At 39.7% G+C, this 21,192-nt stretch overlaps 1 protein-coding gene across 6 annotated transcripts; it reads right to left on the reverse strand.

Moving 5' to 3' along the window:
- Nucleotides 1-164: 164 nt before the first annotated feature.
- On the reverse strand, nt 165-20,636 carry inpp5jb (inositol polyphosphate-5-phosphatase Jb). Of its 6 annotated transcripts, XM_044111907.1 has the most exons (15): nt 20,147-20,636; nt 19,994-20,077; nt 14,091-14,601; nt 12,905-13,012; nt 12,002-12,110; nt 10,021-10,137; nt 8,729-8,904; nt 7,814-7,925; nt 7,372-7,481; nt 6,962-7,163; nt 5,201-5,338; nt 5,005-5,088; nt 4,819-4,923; nt 4,099-4,706; nt 165-2,908 (listed from the first exon to the last, which is right to left on the reverse strand). In XM_044111907.1, the coding sequence occupies exons 3-14, from the start codon at nt 14,597-14,599 to the stop codon at nt 4,128-4,130; spliced, it is 2,349 nt and encodes a 782-aa protein (XP_043967842.1). In that variant the 5' UTR covers nt 14,600-14,601; nt 19,994-20,077; nt 20,147-20,636; the 3' UTR covers nt 165-2,908; nt 4,099-4,127. The 6 variants fall into 6 exon arrangements, 5 of the variants coding, with proteins under 5 accessions (XP_043967842.1, XP_043967841.1, XP_043967840.1 ...); XR_006370219.1 differs by having other exon boundaries at nt 165-2,679; nt 2,782-4,706; nt 19,994-20,636; XM_044111906.1 differs by having other exon boundaries at nt 165-4,706; nt 20,158-20,636.
- Between the last annotated feature and the right edge of the window lie 556 nt (nt 20,637-21,192).

Raw genomic sequence — 21,192 nt, forward strand, 5'->3', positions numbered from 1 at the left:
TTACAGAAAGAGGAATCTCCTTTGAGTTTTCTTTTATGCTTGCCTGGTTTCAACAATAACATATAAAATTGTAAATAAATGAATAAATAAAAAGTTCAAGGGGCATGAATATTGTGTAACATTAGTGGAGATGTGTCAAGAAGCAATAAAGACAAAAAGCATAATTCAAAAGATCGTAATTTATTCCTTTGGATCGTGTTACTAGATTTGTAATTGGAAAACAAATCAACAAATTCATAAACAACCTCAGAAATGCTATGACCGCAGAATTTAAACATTTTCATAGATCAGCAATCCAGTTTTTAAGAATTTTGTTGTCATTCAATCAATTATTTAAACACACGTAGACGAAACCATCTACACTTATGACAGAAAAGTTTTAATTTTCTAAAATGGAAAGAAATCATCTCTATAGTAAAAATAAAATAAATTATCTCTGATATAATTTGGACACTTGCCCTGAAATAAAGCTCTGTAACTGGCCAGCAGAATTTAAGTTAAATAAGAAAATAAATACATAATTTAAGTAAAATAATCTTTATGGTATAGATTGTCTCTTATGTGTATATATATATATATATTTATATATATGTATGATATTTCTCAACATACCTCATATTTTCTATCTTTAACCTACACAATTACAAAACAGGAACATTCAGCAAAGATTTCACAATAGTCACCATTCATGAATGCAATACTGAATGCATCTAAATTATCTAAACCTGGACAATTGATTTTCATGTCAAAGAAACGTCCAGTAGGTTGCTCTTTTAATCCCTTTCAAAAATCAGGAAAATACATGGAAAGATTAATTTAATCTCAAATTTATCTGAGTTCAACTACCCATATTTTTTTTTGCACTAACATTTAATATCGATGTCAAAAATTCATACTGTCTTTACCACGTTTTTCTAAGAATTTTCACAGTCACAGATATGACAAAGAAGAGTCAAAAACAGCACTTTACGGCACAAAAACAACAGTACCGGAATGTACGGTATGTCCAAAAGGCAAACCATGCAAGTATAGCCCCAGTCCCATTCACGGCCCCTGTAACTCATACACACACACACACACACGCCCACACATCTGTCATCCAACGCACACACTCGCACACTTTCAGAAAAACACATACACAAACAACTAACTACAGACATACACACACAAATTACGGCCACAGCACAGACCTACTCTAACAGCACCAAAGTTACACGTCTAAAACGGTGCATCAGAGATCACACAGAAACTATAAAACACCACGACTGAGACTACGGTTGTCATCATCTTATTAATACGATCAAAGAGGGAAAGATCTGAGCAAGAAAGAAAAAAGCTTTAACTCTATATATATATAAAAAATGTTTTCATATTTTCTAAAATTAAAACATTCAGTAAGGAAAGTTTATTTACTCTACTGTATTCCCACTGTCATGTAAATCTACAGTTAAGCATCTTTGCTTGATGGGACTTAAAGGTACATAAGAATCTCTCCAGCAGGTCAATCCAGCAAATTTCCTGCCCACTTTCATAAAATTATTCCAGATTGAACTTCAGAGTTTGAGCAAAAACATGATTTAAATATTTCTTATTTTAACATAGTCTTAAAATCCAATTAAAACAATGAAATTTTGTTCTCTTAAAAAGCTTTTAAAATAAATCCTATGAAGTTCAGGAGTGTGTGTGTGTGTGTGTGTGCATAAATGCGTTGCACTGGATCAGCTCAGGTATTGCTGCAGTTATCACCTCTGTAGTTCAGGCCTGGTCAGTGGTTACTCAATCAGTTCTGGTGGGACAGCTGCGCTGTGACACCCAACACCTCCGTCCACACCCGCAGCATCCTGCTATTGACTGTACAGCCATCAATTTAAGGGCACTCGCGCTCTTACTCTTTAGACTAGAATGTGTTGTGCGACTGAGAGCTTCCTGAATCACTGCCTCCAATCCGCTTTCTCTGATTTTAATGCATCCATTCAGAAGAATGCATCTCTTCTGAAAAAAATAATTTGAAGTGCTCCCTGCATATTTTATGACTGATGGGTCAAAGTATGGACCACAAGGCAAGTGTGATAGAAATTGTGTATGTCTTTACATGCAAATATAAGTGGCCCCAGTTAATAGTATGACACGCTGACCTTTTAACATGTTGGATAACTAAGTGAATTGTGATTTCAAAAGTGTGACAACGTGCTCAGAGAATGCAAACACAGAGTTGAGACACATTTGTGCTGAGGCCGGACAGAGTTGAGTTTTAATCAAAGGGGTAACGAGTTTCAAAAGTGCTTTAATGCGTGTTGAGGATTGTAGAAAACTGTTAAGACTCTGTGAATCTTCAGAGTATTGCACAGAGTCCACAGGGATGTGATGTGCTGTTCTTGCTGCAGAAAGCAATACAGCTCAGGACTCAGAGAAACCATCTCAACCGTCTGTGTTGAACATTTTTCCATTTTAGCAAGCCAAGTCATGCAGCTTTAGCAGCTTTCAGACACTAGTACTGTGGGTGATGTACGCTGGCAATGAGATTACAGTGTTAATATCCCTTTAACTATTTCACATTTAGTTTTAAACGCAAATTTAAGGTATTTTATTGGGACCTTTCATGATACACAAAGACAAGCTGGGAGGGAAATTATAGCCTCAGAGGTTCACTAGAGAAAGTTGATGGAACATCATGAAGACCTGAACATCATAGACAGGTCAGAGTTAAGGTTATGGTGACGTTTTGGTCATTTCAAAAAGTACTGTTTAAAACATGTTCAACAAAGAATAGCAAAACTGTACTTCAACCAAGTTGAAGCCATCCACCGAGTAACAGATCTGATATGGAGGACATTAATCAGAGAAGCAGTCGAGAGGCCTATGGTAACTGTGGACGAGCTGCAGAGATCCACCGTTCAGATGGGCAAATCTGTTGACAGAAAAACTATTAGAAGTGGACTCCACAGATCTGGACCAAGTCAAAAAGCAGTAAGAAAATAAATGAAGACATCATTTAAAGAAGCCTAAAGACATAAGTAGTTTGCCAAAATTAATGTCTGGGACACATAAAACATGTGAAAGATGGTGCTCTGGTCAAATCAACCCAAAAGTTCAAGTTTTTTGTTCTCGAAAAAAACGTGAGACTGGGGCCAGGCTCACCTTCCAGCATTTCAATCCACGCTGAATTAAGATTAAGGCGTCGCCTAAGCCTCCAAGTTTTGTTAAAAGACAGATGTGATGAGGCAAGTGAGGCAGTCACAGACTTGTATTAACTGACTTGCATAGGGACAAGCCAGGTTCGCAGGTCAATGGAGTGATGCAGCGACGACGTATAGTTTATGAAACCAGCCAGAAGCAGGAATTACAAGCTTAAACCCGACTCAGAAATCATTTCATAACTAGGTGTGATATACGATTCATATTTGGACAATATCCCCAGCTATCAACAGAAACTCTAAACTAAATTTTTCCACTACTACTGTTGCAGGTGTAATTACATGGAAAAGTGGTTTGTGAAAAATAAAGCATTGAGGAATGGTAATAGAAAACAGTATTTGTAAAAAAATAACATATCAAATAAATAACATAGCAAACTGCCTTGAATAAATGGCAGTTTGCTGTTGTAATGTGATAAAATGTGTAAAAGTTCAGGAAATACAAATACTTTTATAACGCACTGCTAACAAGCTAGATTTGCTTCAGGACTTAAGGTCAAATTATTACATAATAATTAAATTACTTTTTATCCATTTCTGTTGCTGATTTGAACTATTGTGACTCAACGACTCAGCAGATCAACTATTGTTGTGAAAGGTGATGATGGAGTGTGTGTCACTTTATAACTGTGAATCTGTGAGAAAATCTAAATGCGAGTTATCAGCTCCCTGTACTGTCCACACCTGAGAACGGACAAAGGTAGAGAAAACACCAGACAGAGTAAAAGATATATATAAAAAAAAAAAAATGCCAAGCGCACAACTCAACGGCAAGTAGAAACATTTTAACCAACCAGATGACTATTTCTGAAAAGGATGGCATTATAAACTGTATATTTTCCTCACAGAAAACATACAGAGTTTTGACTGTATGAAATAAAGACACAACAGTTGGTTATATAACCTGTAAAAACAGCCAGGCTTTTTGTTGCATCACATTCCTGAACACTCCTTGTTTTTGTCTGTTGCCCCGTGACCAGAAGGATGACTGTGGCTGCCCTCTGCTGGCTGTCCCGTTTGCTCGCTCTGTGCAGCGGTGCCATCAGTGAGACTGGGCTCTGTAGGGCTGCGAGGGCAGGTGCTGGGGTGGGTGCTGGGGCGTCTGCCAGAGGGGCTGTCAGGGCGGCTGCCAGCGACATTCCCGGAACGACTGCCACTATGGCTGCGGCTGCGGCTTTCCTTGCGGTCGAGACTCTGGCTTGTGCTTTGCTTGCGGTTGAGACTCTGGCTTGTGCTTTGCTTGCGGTCGAGGCTCTGGCTTGAGCTTTGCTTGCGGTCGAGACTCTGGCTTGTGCTTTGCTTGCGGTCGAGACTCTGGCTTGTGCTTTGCTTGCGGTCGAAACTCTGGCTTGTGCTTTGCTTGCGGTCGAGATTCTGGCCGTCGCTGAAGCTGCTGCGCTGCATACTTGGACTCCGGGACAACAACTTCACAACAACAGTGCTGTCATTTTCTGAGCTGTAGTCAGAGCTGTCTGAAGAGCTGCCTGAATCGTCCACAGTGGGCAGCAGGATCTGAGGATTGATGGAAAAGTGTTGAAAAAGTTGCAAAATGCCAGTAAACTGTGAAGATGAAGACAAAAAGCTTTTTATTCGCCCCAAGATAAAAGAAATGTGTTATGATTACCTGAAATGGCTCTGTTACACCCACAATGGTGTTCATGCTGTTGCTATAGTAACCCAAGATAAAATCCCCTGAGAATTTGGGTAATTCCTCATCTGGAAAGTTTATCTGGAGAAAAGATTTTCAAATATTTATCGAATGCGACAGAAATATTCTCCAAGAGGAGAATCCAACGTGTCTATTGATTACCTGATGTTCCTGGGTGTAATAACTTTCCTCCTCATGCTTAGCCCACATGTATCCCACGTAATCTTTATGGTGCTTGAAACCCACCTGTTGGTGCAACAACAAGATAACAACATGTAATTATTTCACTTGAAATTACGTCTGCAGGTGCGTTTGCTGACAATGACTCTAACGGGGAAGTAGCAGTAGGACAAGTTACCTTGTACAGTCCAATCCAGTCCCAACCACTTCGATGGTAGTTGGGCATCAGTTTGAATATCACCTTTGCATCTTCTGCACTCTTCCACTCATCTTCCACAGTGAGAGTGACCAGAGGAATATCCACCCTGAATGGAAACTGAAAAGATTGAGCATAAGTCTCTTGATATTTAAAAGTTGTGGCTTTGGACCCCAATGTGGGTCACGAAATACTGTATGGGGATTTGAGATGGGCTCCACAGATTAAAATAAAGGGGAAAAAATATCAAAAATTGACTGCTAAAATTATATGTCTTAATTTTTGTGAGAGACAGAAATACTCCAGCAGCTGACACAAATTAGGACAGTGACACATTTTTTTTTTTTCCTCAATAACTTCTCCTGGGATGTTTTTATGGTACAAAGACATTCAATACTAAACAATTTAAACAAGTTAAAGGCTTGTATTTAGTAATACGTCCAAGCATCATGTGTGCTGATCTTTAATTTTCAAAATGTCTGTAATTGGCTATCTTGAACTTGTAAATAAACTTCTAGCGAAATCCTAACTTATGGTGACCCACACCTGCTTTTTCAGGGCTTGAAATTTGTCAGTTCAGTATTGTTTTTTAACTATTTAAGTATAAACCACAGTAATTTTATATCTTCTATAAACCATATAGAAGATTTTGGCCATGGTCCCAGAAATTATTGCCTTGCTCCTTGAGTTGTTTTGTCTCCCCTTCCGTATCACAATGGGAAGAAACCAAGCAGTTAAGGCATGTAAGACATTATGTTAAGACATTGTTTAACAGAAGTAAAAATCATAATCAAAATGTTCAACTATAAGTTCCCAGTGCCATCTATGAGAGAATTGGCTTCTTTGGTGCCCTTCTTGATACCAGTGTCCAAATGCACACTCACACCTGTCCGCTGCTGTTCCTGAACAACTTCTGCCTCGGTGGAAACCCAGTTGAACCCTCTACAGCAGACAATCCCTGCACTTGTAAGACTTTCTTGGACATCTTGAGGATTTCTAAGCAACAGACGAACTGCTCTACTCAAATTTCTTGATGAACTTGAGATGTTTAAACACAAACAGAAGATGACAGCATGCGTTTCCTTGGAGGTAACCACAGTTTAGAAAAGAAGAACTATTTTAATTGCACCCCTCTTTTAAAAGAAACATCCCTACTTTTTAAATTCAAATACATTAAACGAGTGATTGCTGCCCTGTCCTCTTGATCTTTTCTCTGGAGCCAAGGGAAGCTAATGGGTCATTCTAATCAGCTGAAAACAGATTTAATAATGGAAATAAATGCACCTTAGACTCAATGAAAACAACCACAAAATGCAAAGCAATAAAGTCTGCAAAAAATATTTCTGTCAATCTGAACTTTTGCCCATGACTCTAATTGTAAATACATAAAGGGAGGACAAAAGATGCTAAAGCTGTTGGGTTTTCAGTGTTCTCATGACTAATTAGCAACATTTGTATACTTTAGCTACCCTTAGGTCACAAGTCCTGGCTGCTATATTTTTGTATGAAAGGTCCTTTAAATCTTGGTTACCAATTATGCAGGAAGTAGTCTGAATATAAACCCTCAATATTCATATTATAGGTAAAAAGACGCACATACGCATTGATCTGAGTGAAGACTGTTCATTTACTGGTTAAAAAGTTTGTGTCCAGATAACCTTCTTTAAATGAACTTGTTAGAACTGGTATTTCAACTATCCTAATGGTAACAGCATCTTTATAATGTCTTCCACTGTGTCTCACCTCCAGGGTAAAGATGGACGACACCGGCTTGTGGTCGCTGACTAAGTACTCCATGTGGCTTCGGTAGCAGTGCTGCGTCACTCTGATCCCGCTGGTCAACCCTGACACTGAACCACACCTCCCCACTTTCTGAGCAGCTGGAGCCGTGGCCCTCAGGCGCCACAAGATGCGGTCAGTCCAAGCTGGTGTGCGCTTCTTCCCACTGGAATGATTTTAAGACAAAGATTGAACAAGACTGAGAAACTGATTTTTAAAACATAGAATGTAGGAGAAAAAGAAAATGCATTTTCACAACCCCTTCAGGGTAGTGAGGATCTTTCAGACATCAGAGTGTAATAACCGTTTCTTTGCTCAGCTCTGCTCTCTGATCAGTGGCCTAGAATCTGAAATATCCCCCTGGCCTCACCAACCTTGTATCGTATGTGTTCGTTCCAACGTCAAACTTGTAGGTGGGAGGAAATCTCAGCGGCCCCTCCTGGAATCCCTCCAACACTGGCTCACTGTCTTTGGTCATGTTTAGCTGCAGAAAACTACAATAAATAAACGGCACGCCTTCTCACATTAATAACTGCTTACAGAATTGTGGGTGTCTCTATTTCCCTCTAGTGGCAGAATGAAGAAATTGAAAATAAATAAAGCATTATGAGATCATGCTTCATTTTAATTTAATTTAATTAAGTCATAATGAAAATTGACATAAGTTTTGGGTTTATATAGATTTTTTTTTTTTCTAAAAATGCAAATGAAAGCAAACAGAAACCACATGTACTATTAAGTACTTTTAATGAGCAGTAGTTGAATAGTTTTACAGTCCTCTAGTAAAACACACAACACAAACCCCTCTTCTTTTACCTGATCCTTCTCCCACAAGATGGTGTATCTGTTGTTCTCGATCGCTGATTTCACAACTTGGATATCCAGACTTTCAATGCGGAAATTAAGATCCCCAAACCAGAACACAAGACTGAAAGTAAAGAAAAGATTGGATGAGAATGCATCATTTTAAAAACTGAAGCATTATAAAGGATTTGTGGTTATGGATGTTGACAGCAGACACACAGAATTGCATCTCAGTAATTCACAATAAGATTGTTTATTTTGGTCATTTAATCCAAAATATGAAATATTTTTATATAGCAATATAAAACAAAGTAACATCTGTCTAAGGCATGGATTTCTGTTCATTTTAATAAATCCAAAATGCATCTTCTCAGAAAATTAGAATATTTAATGCAAAAAAATAAATAAAAAAATAAAACAACATAAATTAAACTCTAAAGTGACTCAGTAAATATAGTGTACAGTCTGGCTATATCAGTCAAAGTAAAACACATCTGTTTTGCTTTTCTTTATATAAATTAAGATTTTATCATTTTGATAACAAATGAAGGAATAGTCTGGAAACCGAGAATATTATTATACTAAATGCCTTTCTTTTCTATATTTTTTCTCAGTAAATGAAATGATAAAAAATTAATTATTGTTACCATAGATCTTCTCTATAGAACATCCTAGTGTTGTTTGAGCTTCAACATTCATCCCTTTGTTGTCTTGTTTGAAATGAAAAAATATAAATATTTCACTATGTCACTTTCACCTGTTTCAACAGTAGATATCATTTAATAAACACAAACACAAGTCTGCTGTTATTCACTCTGTATTTAAATATTCCTGTGCTTTCATCTGATATTTCCAAAGCTCACAAAAACCAATATGAATCATAACTAATAGATGTGTGAACCTGTAGTTGTATGTGCAGAGACTTACTCATGATCCAGAACACCAGTGGTTGCCTGGCTATCAAACTGCTGCTGCTGCAAGATGCTCTCGAAGTCCTCCATACGCTCTTCCTGGTTTTCCATGTGAGCAGGCAGGTGGCAATTGAGGAAGCAGATGCTGTGGCCAAACACGGTCATTCGGGCGCTAATGCCGCCTTTATTCCCCTGCAGATTGGGCATAGCAAAAGCTTTTTACTGAGGGTTTCTTAAAGGTCTAAGAGCAACATACAAAAGAAAAAGTATTAGCAGTTATCGGTTTTATATGTTCTTGGATAAAAATGTAATAATTACTGAATATATGAATGATTATCATCAGTAATTATAATAAACCTCCTCAAACAGTAAGTAGCACAGTGTGTGTCGACTGTACAGGTATGCTTCACAGTGAAACAGAAAGTGCCCTCATTAAAGAGCAGACAGCATCAATATTTGATGAAGAGAGTCAAGTGCACCCCGGGGGGGAGAAATGAGTCAGTGGATTCTCTGCTATCTGTGACTCATTAAAACAATGCTCCAGAAGAAAATCTGCATATCTTGGCAAACACGGCAAAAATTTATCTAAAGGTTCACAATAATGAAATTCAATGGTTCTTAAGCTGTGGTACAAGAACCCCTGCTGATACTTGGGTTGATTTTAGTGGTACACTGAAGATATTTTGTACATTGATCTGAAATGAGTCAAAAGAGAGGGACTGTGGAGAATAATTAAAGAACTCCCAGAATGAGCTGAAGCAGAAAACAGTTAACCAGAAATGGCTGGAAATCACATCAAACCCATCTTAGCTAGATTCCAGTGGCAAGATGGAAAATATTCTGCTGTTTGGTAGCAATATAAGACAATAAAAATGTTCTTTTGGGATTTTATTTATTTAGGCATTAAAGAAGCAGGTTCACTGACAAATGTTGCAATGTATTGAATGTGTGTATGTGTCTTAATGAAACATACTCAAAAAGAAATGTTATTTTAGAAGCTAAAACAATGGTTTTTGTATGTACGCATCAGTCGTATTGGATTTTGAGATCAGGATTCAGGACTGATGAGACTTACTGACACTGTTGATTCTAACTGACTTTCCATGCATTGAGAGAGCCTGTTTGTTAGATTATAACATGTATCAGTTTAGCATCATAACTAAACGACACAACATTTGACTAACAAATTATAAAAAGTGATAGCACAAACTCTTCCCTGCTTATGTCTATATCAATGCATCAATAATTGGAATAAATGTCTTCAGCCTCAGTGGGTGCGCTTTCTCTAACCCTTTGCAGCCATCTTACCCAATAACCCCCCATTCCTGTGCGGGTGGTCTCTGTCTGGACTCCACGGAGGAAAGGCAGATGGTAGTATTTTGCAAAGACCAGCAGTATCAGGCCCTGCATTCGCTGGGATGTTACCTGAGGGACAGAAATGTAAAGCTGGGTAAGGCTAGGAGCATAAAAAGGCAGGTGAGATATGATGAGCAACTTTGCATGAGTCGTACAAAAGCCCAACTGTACAAATGCAAAACATCATGACCCTTCGTCAAAGTGCCTGCGGCCTTGCTGTGCAGCTCCTGAACACAATGCAGTCTACATAGAGGATGTAACAGCATCTAGTTCATCCAAACATAGGAAGAAAGGTGACATTAGCACGCTTTATCCTCCAACTTCCAGTCTCGTGTTGTGTTGCAGTACAATATGCATATCATGACATTTGTGTTCCTCTGACATTAAACAACACTGGAGGTATTGTTGCAGCGTTAAACACACCAAAATGTCAAATACGGGAACAAAAATTTGCATGATATGTCAAACCTGTTCCCAGATATGTACACATGTTCCCCCATCCCTCACCGTCTGTCACGTCGTTCACAGATCCCAACCCCCAACCACAGTCTGAAGAAGCACAATCACACCCGGACTGAAATCCCTCACAGGCAAACATCCCCACGTGACCAGCCTCTCTTTTCCTGCATACTAACAGCTTATTTGAACAACTTTGTTGCGTAAGAGGTTCAGCGCAACTATACAGCCATCCAACATAATGCTGCCTGTCTATGATTAGAGAAAAGAATCTCTAATCAATATCTGTTCCACTTGTCCCACTTGTTTATTTAGACCCAAAGACAAGTGACTGAGCCAGATGTGTACATTTGACTTTATGCAACAATGTCCATGCCAAAGGAAATGAACTGTGAGTAACAAATAGCGACGTCAGCAGGGAAACTTGTTAATTTCTTCATCCCGGTCTCCATCACAGATGACAACAGAAACATCACAATCCTCCTCCACACTTCATTATTTAGAGCAATAAATACTCTTCATTAAAATTTAGTAAATTATGTTTATTGTGAAACAACTTGATTTCCCAAACTTACTGGATTGTGCCATGCAACTGTTAGATAGTGTAAACCACATATGTCAGAGTCAAGGCCCGCGGGCCACATCCGGCCCGCGAGAAGATTTTCTACGGCCCCTGGGATGATCTTGATTTATTATATTAACCGGCCCGCAGCAAGCCGGCACCCCGTCTGAAAAAATGCGAGATGCACTTCCCCCTGTTCGATCCTCACAACGCGCGCACCCCCCCCCCCACCAGAAACAGACACACAGAGATGAATTTGAAGAGGTTCATAGCCATGTAAGCTATTACATGGCTTACATAGTAAGCCATGTAATAGCTATGGGACAGCATCATTTTCACTGTCAGAGGACCATCCACACTGACAACATGATCCAAAAATAAAACGGCACCCTGGGAGACATTTGTCCAACACTTTTTTGCTTGACAGCTCATTCACACACACTCTGGCTCAACACAGCAACTGTGCCACGCTTTGTTCCAGAAGCAGCCAGTGCAACACCTTCCACAGCTGCAATGTGTACTTTGATATGAAAACTGCAAACACAACAAGAAAATTTAATGTTTTTTTTTTTGTAAATGTCTTATGTAGATTCTTTTGGAAGCAGTGTACTAATCTGAGTATTACCACAATTTCTTGGTATATGGACCCTTTGAGGCATAAATTATAGAGCTACAAAGTTACAGTGAGGAACACTCAGTGAGAGCTTGGCTGACAGCAGAGGATAGTAGATCCACTGACATAGATGCCTGTTTTAAATCATCACCTCATCCGTTGCTGAGGGAACAAAATAAGCCTGAAAAGCAAGAAGCTGAGATCTCCCCAGTGATAAAGGAGCATGCACAAAGATGAGCCGTTTAGCATTTTATTCTGAGAGTGAGCATTATTATTTACAACAAAAACAAACCATTACTGACCAGCACATAACCAAAGGGGCTCAGTCTCTCCATGCAGACCTCGCTCCACTGGTCTGTGAAGAGGACATCTTTCAGCCTTTTGTTAATCATGGAGTTCACCTCCTGCAGCCTTGGAAAGAAAATGACACAAAAAATAAACCCCAGAGAATTTCCAGTTGGACACATTTAAATCTCAACCCGACACTTTATTACCAGCACCGTCGACACTGTGACCACAGTGCTCTGAGAAAATATCTCCCCCCTTTGCAGACTGCTTACACTCTGCTTTGTCACACTGAAATGTTTCAGAGCAACACATTTAAATAAATACAATATGCAGTTTTAAGATGATAATTTAATTACTTAAGGGGGAAAGAGTTACTTTAAATACCAGCCTGGTCCCACATGGAAACATTACCACCACTGTTGTAAAATCGAGAAATAACAGTAGTGATTAATCACATTTCTTTGGTTTGGTTTGAATTGGCTGTCCATTAGAATCAAGAAATCACTGAAACTGAACCTCTTTGACAACAAGAAATAGGCAGAAATGTCTCAAAAAGTAACACATTTTCCATGAACCATTTGTCCACATGATCTAAAAGTGATGCCTGTAATCGAAAGCAGTGTAGCAGCTGTCACTGCCAACCAGTTATTAGGTCTTGGAGGACACTACTTTACCACACAGAGCCAGGTTTGCTTGGAGAGCTATTTTCTAAATAAAAAGAAACAGTCATTTGAAAACTACACATTGTATTTATTCAGGCTATCTTAGTCTCCTATTGAATTTTGTTTGATAATCTAAAACATAAAAAACATCTGAAGTAGGAGGGAAATACTTTTTCCTCAGCATAATATGCAGGACAAGCCATCATAAAGTGACCAGTGAGGAACCCACTAACGTGTCCCCCACTGCACACTCACCCGATGATGTACATGTCTGTGTTTCCGTCTCCCACGTCCAGTCCAAGCAGAGTGGTGATGTCATCAGGTGGCGTGGCGGAGCCCACATTCCAGGTGATGATGTGCACCCTGTCAGGAAAGGGTGTTACGTAAGCTCCCACTGCCACTCATTTCCTACAGACCTGAGTCACAGCGCACAGGACGAATGAGACAGCAACCTCTGCACCATCATCTCATTGTGTCTTGGTTTTCCCTTCCTTTACTTTCACGCCATAGCAGGAGACATTTAAATGTGTTCTTTTTAAATCTAGTGTTTGAATTTTGATCAGTTTTTGTACATTGAATTACTGGGTGGTCAGTTTGAACCATCAGGCAACAGGATTCAGTACATCTTAATCTGTCTGAAGAGAAGATTTCATATCCTGACATGACCTTTGTTTGTTTAAGTACATATGTTTCTGTTGAAACCAGAAGGTCTGTGAGCAGATGACAGCAAGGCACTGCAAAAGCAGAGATTTCTTCGCCAGTCAACATTTATCTCCATGAGGAGGAAAAGAAAAGTTGTTGTGCACATGAGCAATCTAAAAACCTTGCTGGAAGATTTATCAAACATAATGCTACTTTTAAGCCTTAATCCTCTCAGCACATTAAATCGTGTGAAAGGATGGATGATGTGGTAAAGCTGAACCATTATAATGTCCAATCAGTGCAGAAGTATTTTTTTTTTTTATTACTATCATGTCTAACAACCCTTTTACTTCAGTTAGAGAAACTAAGTGAAACTGAGTAGATGGGGACATTGTGGCCCAAAAAGAATTGATGCAGTCAGCAACAATACTCAGCTGGGCTGGTACAAAAGGGTTCAGAGTGTGTCAAGAAAACGCCATGTGATTGGCTGATTTATTATTTGTGTTGACAAAGAATTGAACAGATATAGAGAGCAGTCGGTAAGTTTAGACTGTTTTAATTTATGAAAAGGATATATTTTTTATTTAAAAAGCATATAAATTAGCCTAGAATGTAAAAATAAATGTAGAGTAGGCTATTACTAAATGCTAATGCTATACAACATAGCTAGCTAAGCCTCAGCCTAAAAATCACTGGTATGTGTACTGAGGTAACTGTCTCAGCTGTCTGTGAATGGGAGGCCAAATAAAACATTCAGGGACACGAATGCCGGGACAAACAAAGAGTCAGAGGAACCAACCTGAACTCCTCCTGAACCTGAGGCAGAGAGTCAGCGGTGCCCGCCAAGGACAGGGCTCTCTGCGCATGCGGGTTCAGGTGAGAGGATACAGATCTGCTAGTAGATGGTTGGGGCACGGATGCAGCTCTGACCGGACCTTTAGGACCCGCCTTGACACTCGGCTCGCTGTGCTCTTCGGTCTGGATAGAGGAACTGGGCTGGCTTTCCAGACTGCTGTCAGGAGTGGTCTCATTCTCGTTAGTTTGTGGAGCGGGTTCGGTTTCGGGTTCGGTTTCGGGTTCAGTTTTGGGCTCAGTTACGTTTTCCACTGTGGGTTCTGGAATATCTACAGATCCCTCAATCCTGGGACTTCTCTGGGGCCGCGGAGGCCTGGAGGGAACCGGAGGCTGACTGGCGGTGGGATCGTTGACTCCATCTGAGGCTGAAGCTTGAGCTGGAGCTGAAGCCTCTGCTCTGCTTCTTGACCCCTCTTCCTGTCTCTGGCTTTGGCTCAAGTTGTCTTGGTCCATTTCTGGGAAACAAAAAGATAAATATTAAACTTGCATGATTTCTATTTTGTTTACCTTTTACCAATATACAGTACCTTGTAGAAATATTTTCACACTCAAGAAACCACACTTTCATGTATCTTATTGCGATTTTATGTTAAACTAAAAGTAATGCCTAACCTAAAAGGTAGAGAATATATATTTTCTATTTTTGACAAAAACATAACCAATCTGGTGTGCATGTGTATTAAGCACCAATATTCTGATAAAACTTGGAAACTGAAGTTTTTCATCAAATCTGATCAAGCCTAGGCTGTTTTACAAAAAAAAATTTTACAGAAATGTTGTTCTCTAGATTTGCAAAGGTTTAAGAGACGTACCTGATGTCGTAATTATTCTTAATACCTGATGAATATTGACTGTGAGAAATGGCTAAATCAAGGGTATTTAATACTAAATTGTATCTAAAAAATATATTAAAAACCATTGATCCCTTTTCCTTTTCACCATTAAAATTCAAATCAAGTTTATTTGCATAGAACATTTCAGCAGCAAGGCGGTTCAAGGTACTTTACATAATAAAAAGAGAAAATTACAACATCATAAAGAAAACACAATACAGTCAACAACTGAACAAACATTACATTTTGATGTTATGTTAAATAAATTACATTTTGCAAGACAATGTAAAAATGTCTGGCAATCTGACAGTTAAGTTTACAGATAATATTTTCAAAGGTTAAAGGAACTAAAGTAAACCTTGTTCCATGAACAGGTCAAGTCAGTTGATGACTGCAAGACTGTCTTGATGTCCGATTGTCCCAGAATTACAACAGAGTCATTCCTGTGTCAAATTATTGTCGCTGTTCAATTACCTGCCTCCTCAAGGTATCGGAAACAGCTGAACACAGCTGAGTGTATTGATTTCAAACAAATGAAAAAGAATAAATGTGAGAACTAACAAGAGAGAAGAAAGACATGAGAAGAGACATCTCATTGTTCTAACCTGAACATAATTTACTATTGTCTCCACTCCTGCAGCAGCAGGCCAATGGTTTTCAAGCAACAGAGCTGGTGAAAATTTGCTTAAAACTCGCAGCGAAAAAACAGCATGGTCCAAAACGTTGCAAATCACCAGCATGGATTACAATGAAAAAAAGAGAGGAAGCTGCATAGACAGACAGAATGAGACGGAAGACAAAGAGGAAGAAAAAAATAAGGCAGTAATTTAGGCCAAACGATTTGGGTAACAATCCATTCAGTCGTTAATGACTAAATAAATCCCTTATTTGCTTTTCTCAGCTTCCTCACATGCCAAGCAACGGTACTGAATAAGAAGTGCTTTTACAATTTGCAGTCTAATATATTGAAGTAATGACAAGGACTACTTCAACAATATTCTCACAAATAATAAAAGTTTATAAAAATAAAAAAATAATTTTTTCCGTTATTCTTGTAAATGAGATATTGAAAGATTCTGTAATCAACCAGATTTATCATCAACAGCTATAAAACAACAAAATGCACTCTTTCTGGACAAATTGGCTATTTAACTGTCCACACAGTTAAATGATTTAGGAAGCCTTCATTTATTAAGAACAATTTCTGTGGTCAGACATCAATTATTTAGTGTGAGAGAAGCTAAATGTGAATTCATAACTTCAATTTTGAACAACTCCAGCCTTGAATCCTCCACCCCCAGTAACTATTTTGACACCAAAAAGTGTTGTCTGTAGCAAACGGTACCTATCCAATGTAAGTACCATACATAAGAACACGATGCTAAATCCTTTCAACAACCAAAATATCATGTAGTTAGGAACAATCCCCCGTATGCATGCGAGGATAAAAAAGCTGATGACCCCAATCCTTCAGTGAGTGATGGCTGAGCCATTCATCATAAAGACAGGAACAAAAATGCCAGAGTCAGATTTTGTTGAGACTGAGAACCTTTCCGCAGCTAAGTGATGTAAATGGCTACTACATCCCATTCCCCACATGGCTAGAACTGCATCTTTGCATTGTGTGCACAGTTTAGGTCAGTAGGGAGAGAGAGAGATGGAGGAAGAGAGAGAGAGAGCAAGAGAGAGAGAGAGAGAGAGAGAAAGCTTCTTGCTCAGGGACACAGAAATAACAGCGCTCTCGTCTGATTATTCACACGACCTTGAGCAGACAGAGGCCCCCGACTGTCATGCTGTGATGAGAACCACCTCAGTATTTCACATGTACTCAGAAACACGCTGCTTGTCCAGTCCTTGATAACCTGGAAACTGACTGGACATGGTGTACTCCTGAGGTCTATGCTCTGCATTGAGTGAGGGGTTGGGTGGAGGGGGTGCGTTTGAGCGAGCAGGGTAAGTGGGCACACGTGGATGTGGGTGGGTGCAAAACGAGGTAAGGGAGCGGGAGGGAGAGCAAACCAAGACAGTCCCCTTCAGTGGCACCACTGTCTTTTTGTAGAATGTCTCTCAACTGATCTCCTCACACTTCCCTTTGGCGCTGACTGTTTATCCAGGCTCTAATCCTTCTTCTCTGGCTCTCTTATCGTCCCATTTTTCCCCATCCTTTCTGTCCCCACTTTTTCGCACAGGCCCATTGTTCCATCTTACCCACCTTTATCATCACCATCCTGTAATGTTTCTTCTCACAAGGAGATGAAAACCTAAAACATTGATCACAATGACTCCCATTCCCTCGCTTACTTATCCCCTCCAGACGAGCATCCATGTTCTGTGACATGCACTGCATTGTTTTCCTTCAGCCAACCGCCCCACCATCAGTGACGTCAACCAGCCACAATCCAAACATCCACTGTCACAGCAAACGTCATTAAATAATAAAAGAGAATGAGCCAAACATTAGCTTTTCTGGGAACGATTACCACTTCCACCCCCACTCACGTTCACCAAGGCAGGAATGAAGTGATTGGATAATAACAATCCTGTCACAGTGTTTACATGCTCCTTCCTTCAGGCTCGAGAGCTGAGAGCCAGGAAGCATGCAGGCAGTGCAACCCAAACAGCAGCCTCCAGCCGGCCTTCTTGGCTCCTCTGGCAGGATTAATTGACAACAAAGATAGCTTTAGATGGATGAGTCAGAGAAATAGCGAGGAGCCAATTTGCTTTAGATACTAAGGGTAAAAAACAAATCAGCTGTGTGCTTGCGCTGATTATTCTTATCTAAAATTGCTGGCTTTGCATGGCTGCATCGTGTTTATTCCCGACAGATTCTGATCTCTTTGGTGTTTAGTGTTGAAATTAAAGCCATGCAGCGTGCTGGTGATGAATGCCTCCAGAGTCGTATGCCCTGTGACAAGGATACTAATGATAACCCAGACAGCGATGAAACCAGCTGCTGCTGCCACAGCTGTAAATGGCTCCTTCCAGGTCCTAAAGCCAATGTGCATTACACCCCCATCTTTCTAGGGGGCGCCGTTTCTTTGATCAAGTCAAAATGATTCTCCTTTCAATTTTTAACAAGAGAGATACAGCAATCATTCAGCCATCGATTGGAATCTGAAGGTTTTCCCTTGATCGACTCAGATCAGTGATGTGCAGGTCAAACACTGAAAGATCAGACATAAATGCATCAAACATCAAACAGCATGGAGTTTGTTGCAGTAAGGGATTTGTGACTAGATTAATCTCTACAACCTATAGCTGCTGTCACCATGTATCCTGTCTTGTCATTTGTCTATTGAAAACCAGGGGTCATGTGGATCTAAATATGAGGGAACTAAGGAGAACATTGTGGAAGTCCTCTTACACCACTCATGCATACCTGTACTGAATAGTGTGCATGCTCATCATTTCTGACATCGTAATCAGAAATTATGTGTTACCTTTACACAAATATCACATTCTCAAGTTCTTCTTGATATTTAAGGGTCAACTGACATCATTGAAATTAAATGTAATTTGTTTTGTGAGTTAATCTTAAATCGCTGCACACAGCATTACTTAATGCTATGACTGGGTCGCTGCTGCAGTAACCAAGTTGCAGCTGGTGTAAACATATGTTACATGACAGCAGTGCTCGCACAATTTTCTTGCAATGCCCAGCAAATCTACAGAAGGTGATAAAATTGTTTATGCTGTAGCATGAAGGAGCATTTCCAAAGACTCTTTGCCTTACTGCACCACTAAAATGGAAGGCTTATGGACAAAAGTGTAACAAGGATATTAACAACTAATTTATGCTTTACACTAAGGGCTTACAATATTACATAAACATATTGCAACGGCAATGCCAGTTATACTGATATCCCCCCTTTTCTTCTCTTTTTTTCAATCAGCTGTGGAGATGCAAGGCAGGAAGCCCAAGTTATTGTCAACTTTAACTGATGATGTCTGTAAGCCCCCAAAACTGTTGCACTGTGACTTTGAGTCTGATAGTACGGTCGGGATTGATGTTTTTGCTATTTGAATGACTTCTTTCATTTGAAATTCAAACTGTGATCCATCAATTAAAAATGGTGCAAAGCAACCCAATGGAAACTTTATGCTTGCGTTTTCTCTAAAAATATCATACATGTATGATGCAAATCACTTTGCACTGTCAATTAATCTTGTTCTCAAAAAGAAAATTCAAAGACAAACTAATTAAACACAACCCCCTGCATGCAAATGTCTAGCTCTCTTACTGAGAGGTCGGTTCATTGGTCACAGACCCTTCCTGGAACAGCAGCTTCACGGCTCACTGACTGTTCTTCCAACAAATACCAAAACTTGAGCAATGATGGCTGCATTAGAATTGCATGCACTGATTTAAACTCTAGCATTGCCACAGGTGATTCTGCTTGCAACTACAATTTTCATTTAATCTACAAACTACACGCATGGCTTAGTGCTTATATCTGTCTCGCCCTCTCACTGAATATTTGACGACTTGCAATGATTTTTGTGACAATTCAGTATGCAGCTGTACATGGAAAACATGGAAAACACTGGAACACATACAATAATGTTGTATGCAGTACATTTATGCCCAGAAACAGTGTTCAGATACTGGGAGAGAAAGCAGCGCTGCCTCATCTAGAATGGAGCATGAGGTAATTTGGCCTAATAAACACTCAGACATCAAGGACAGCTTTTATAGCCAGAAAAGAGCATGAAGGTCGTTTTAACTGTGACAGTGTTTTGCATTGAAACATGATCTTAGACATGTGGGTGCCAGAATTTACAACTGTGCGCATGCATTTAAGATAAGGGATAAAAATATAAAAGTGATTCATCAGCAGGTGGGAGAAAGGTGAGCAGCTTTTCTCTTCTTCAACATGACTTATAAACAAGAAACATTCTGACACAAGCAACCAAAATACAATACACAGAATGAAGTAATGGCTGCTGGAAGCACCAAGATTCTGTGAAAGGAAATATTTTTATGCTCATTAGTCAATTACTGAACACCTTTTACCTGTTTGGGTTCTTCTGTGAGAAGGTCCGTGGCAGTTCTGCTGGGTACACCCTGTGTGCAGGTACGGGTCGTTCAGTCCGAGGTCTGGGTGGAAAATGTATAAGACTCACTCCCTGTTACAGAGAAACACAGTGAACTTTCCTATGCTGCCACCTCAGAATCACCATCGGCATCTCTTCTCTCCCCTCCTTTTCTTCCTTCTTTCCTTCCTCAGTCGGTGGATTGGCGGAGAGGAGGCGCAGGCAGGTAGGTGGGCTTAGAGCGATGCTGACCACAGGTTTATCACCAGACAGGCTACATCTCCCAAAGCCGCGTGTCTAATCGAGGACATACATAGGCTGAAACTGCAGCCTGCTGACATGCCCTTCAAACTACAAAAAGACGCCCCGGACGACGTACGACTGCAGTTTCCGTGAACGAGCAGCCGCTGAGTGAAGGAGCTGCGTGGGGTTGATAATTACACAGTACATCCGATAGGAAGGCAGACACAGAGCTACAGCACCTAGAACAGATTTGTAGGAGCAAACTGTAGCCTCAACGAGAGGGCCCGGTTGGCAACCAGCAACGCATTCGTTCCCCGATTCCCCTCTGGTTCCTATGGAGATAAACGAACTGTTATGGGTTTAAACCGCAACCTGCGTCGATTCCAACGGTAGGCGCTATTCTACGTAACATCACTCTATATTGTCACCGGCGTGCCACCTAGTGGTTTGTATTATGAAGTCCAGGTTAGAAATATACAAGATAATGTTCTTTACTCTGAAAAAAGGGTAATGTTCGATTATGTTCCAAATCTGTTAGAATTTACAAACAAATATAAAAAATGTTCTTTATGTAAACTGCAGCTGTAGATAAAAAAAGAGGATTTGATGACTTCCAGCGCCCACTACAGGTCAAGTAATATATATATCTCTTTCATGTCATCCATGTTTAGATATTTTTGCCTTGTACGTAATGTATTTATGGCTAACATATAGCGCAATGTATTATATTGATTTACTATGCGCAGAACATCTGTTTCCTGTCACAGTCAATGTATTTTTTTTCTTATTGTATGACATTAAATTGGACTAAGCGAAATTGCATCTTTTAACTATATACCGGAATAGTGAGATAAGGGGTAGGATTAAACAAGCATTCAGCTCTTCCTTCTCCTTTTCAAACAGGAAAGTAGTGGCAAGTTAATTATTTAACATGAA

This window comes from Gambusia affinis, linkage group LG03 (genome assembly GCF_019740435.1).
Source record: "Gambusia affinis linkage group LG03, SWU_Gaff_1.0, whole genome shotgun sequence".
Lineage (NCBI taxonomy): Eukaryota > Metazoa > Chordata > Actinopteri > Cyprinodontiformes > Poeciliidae > Gambusia > Gambusia affinis.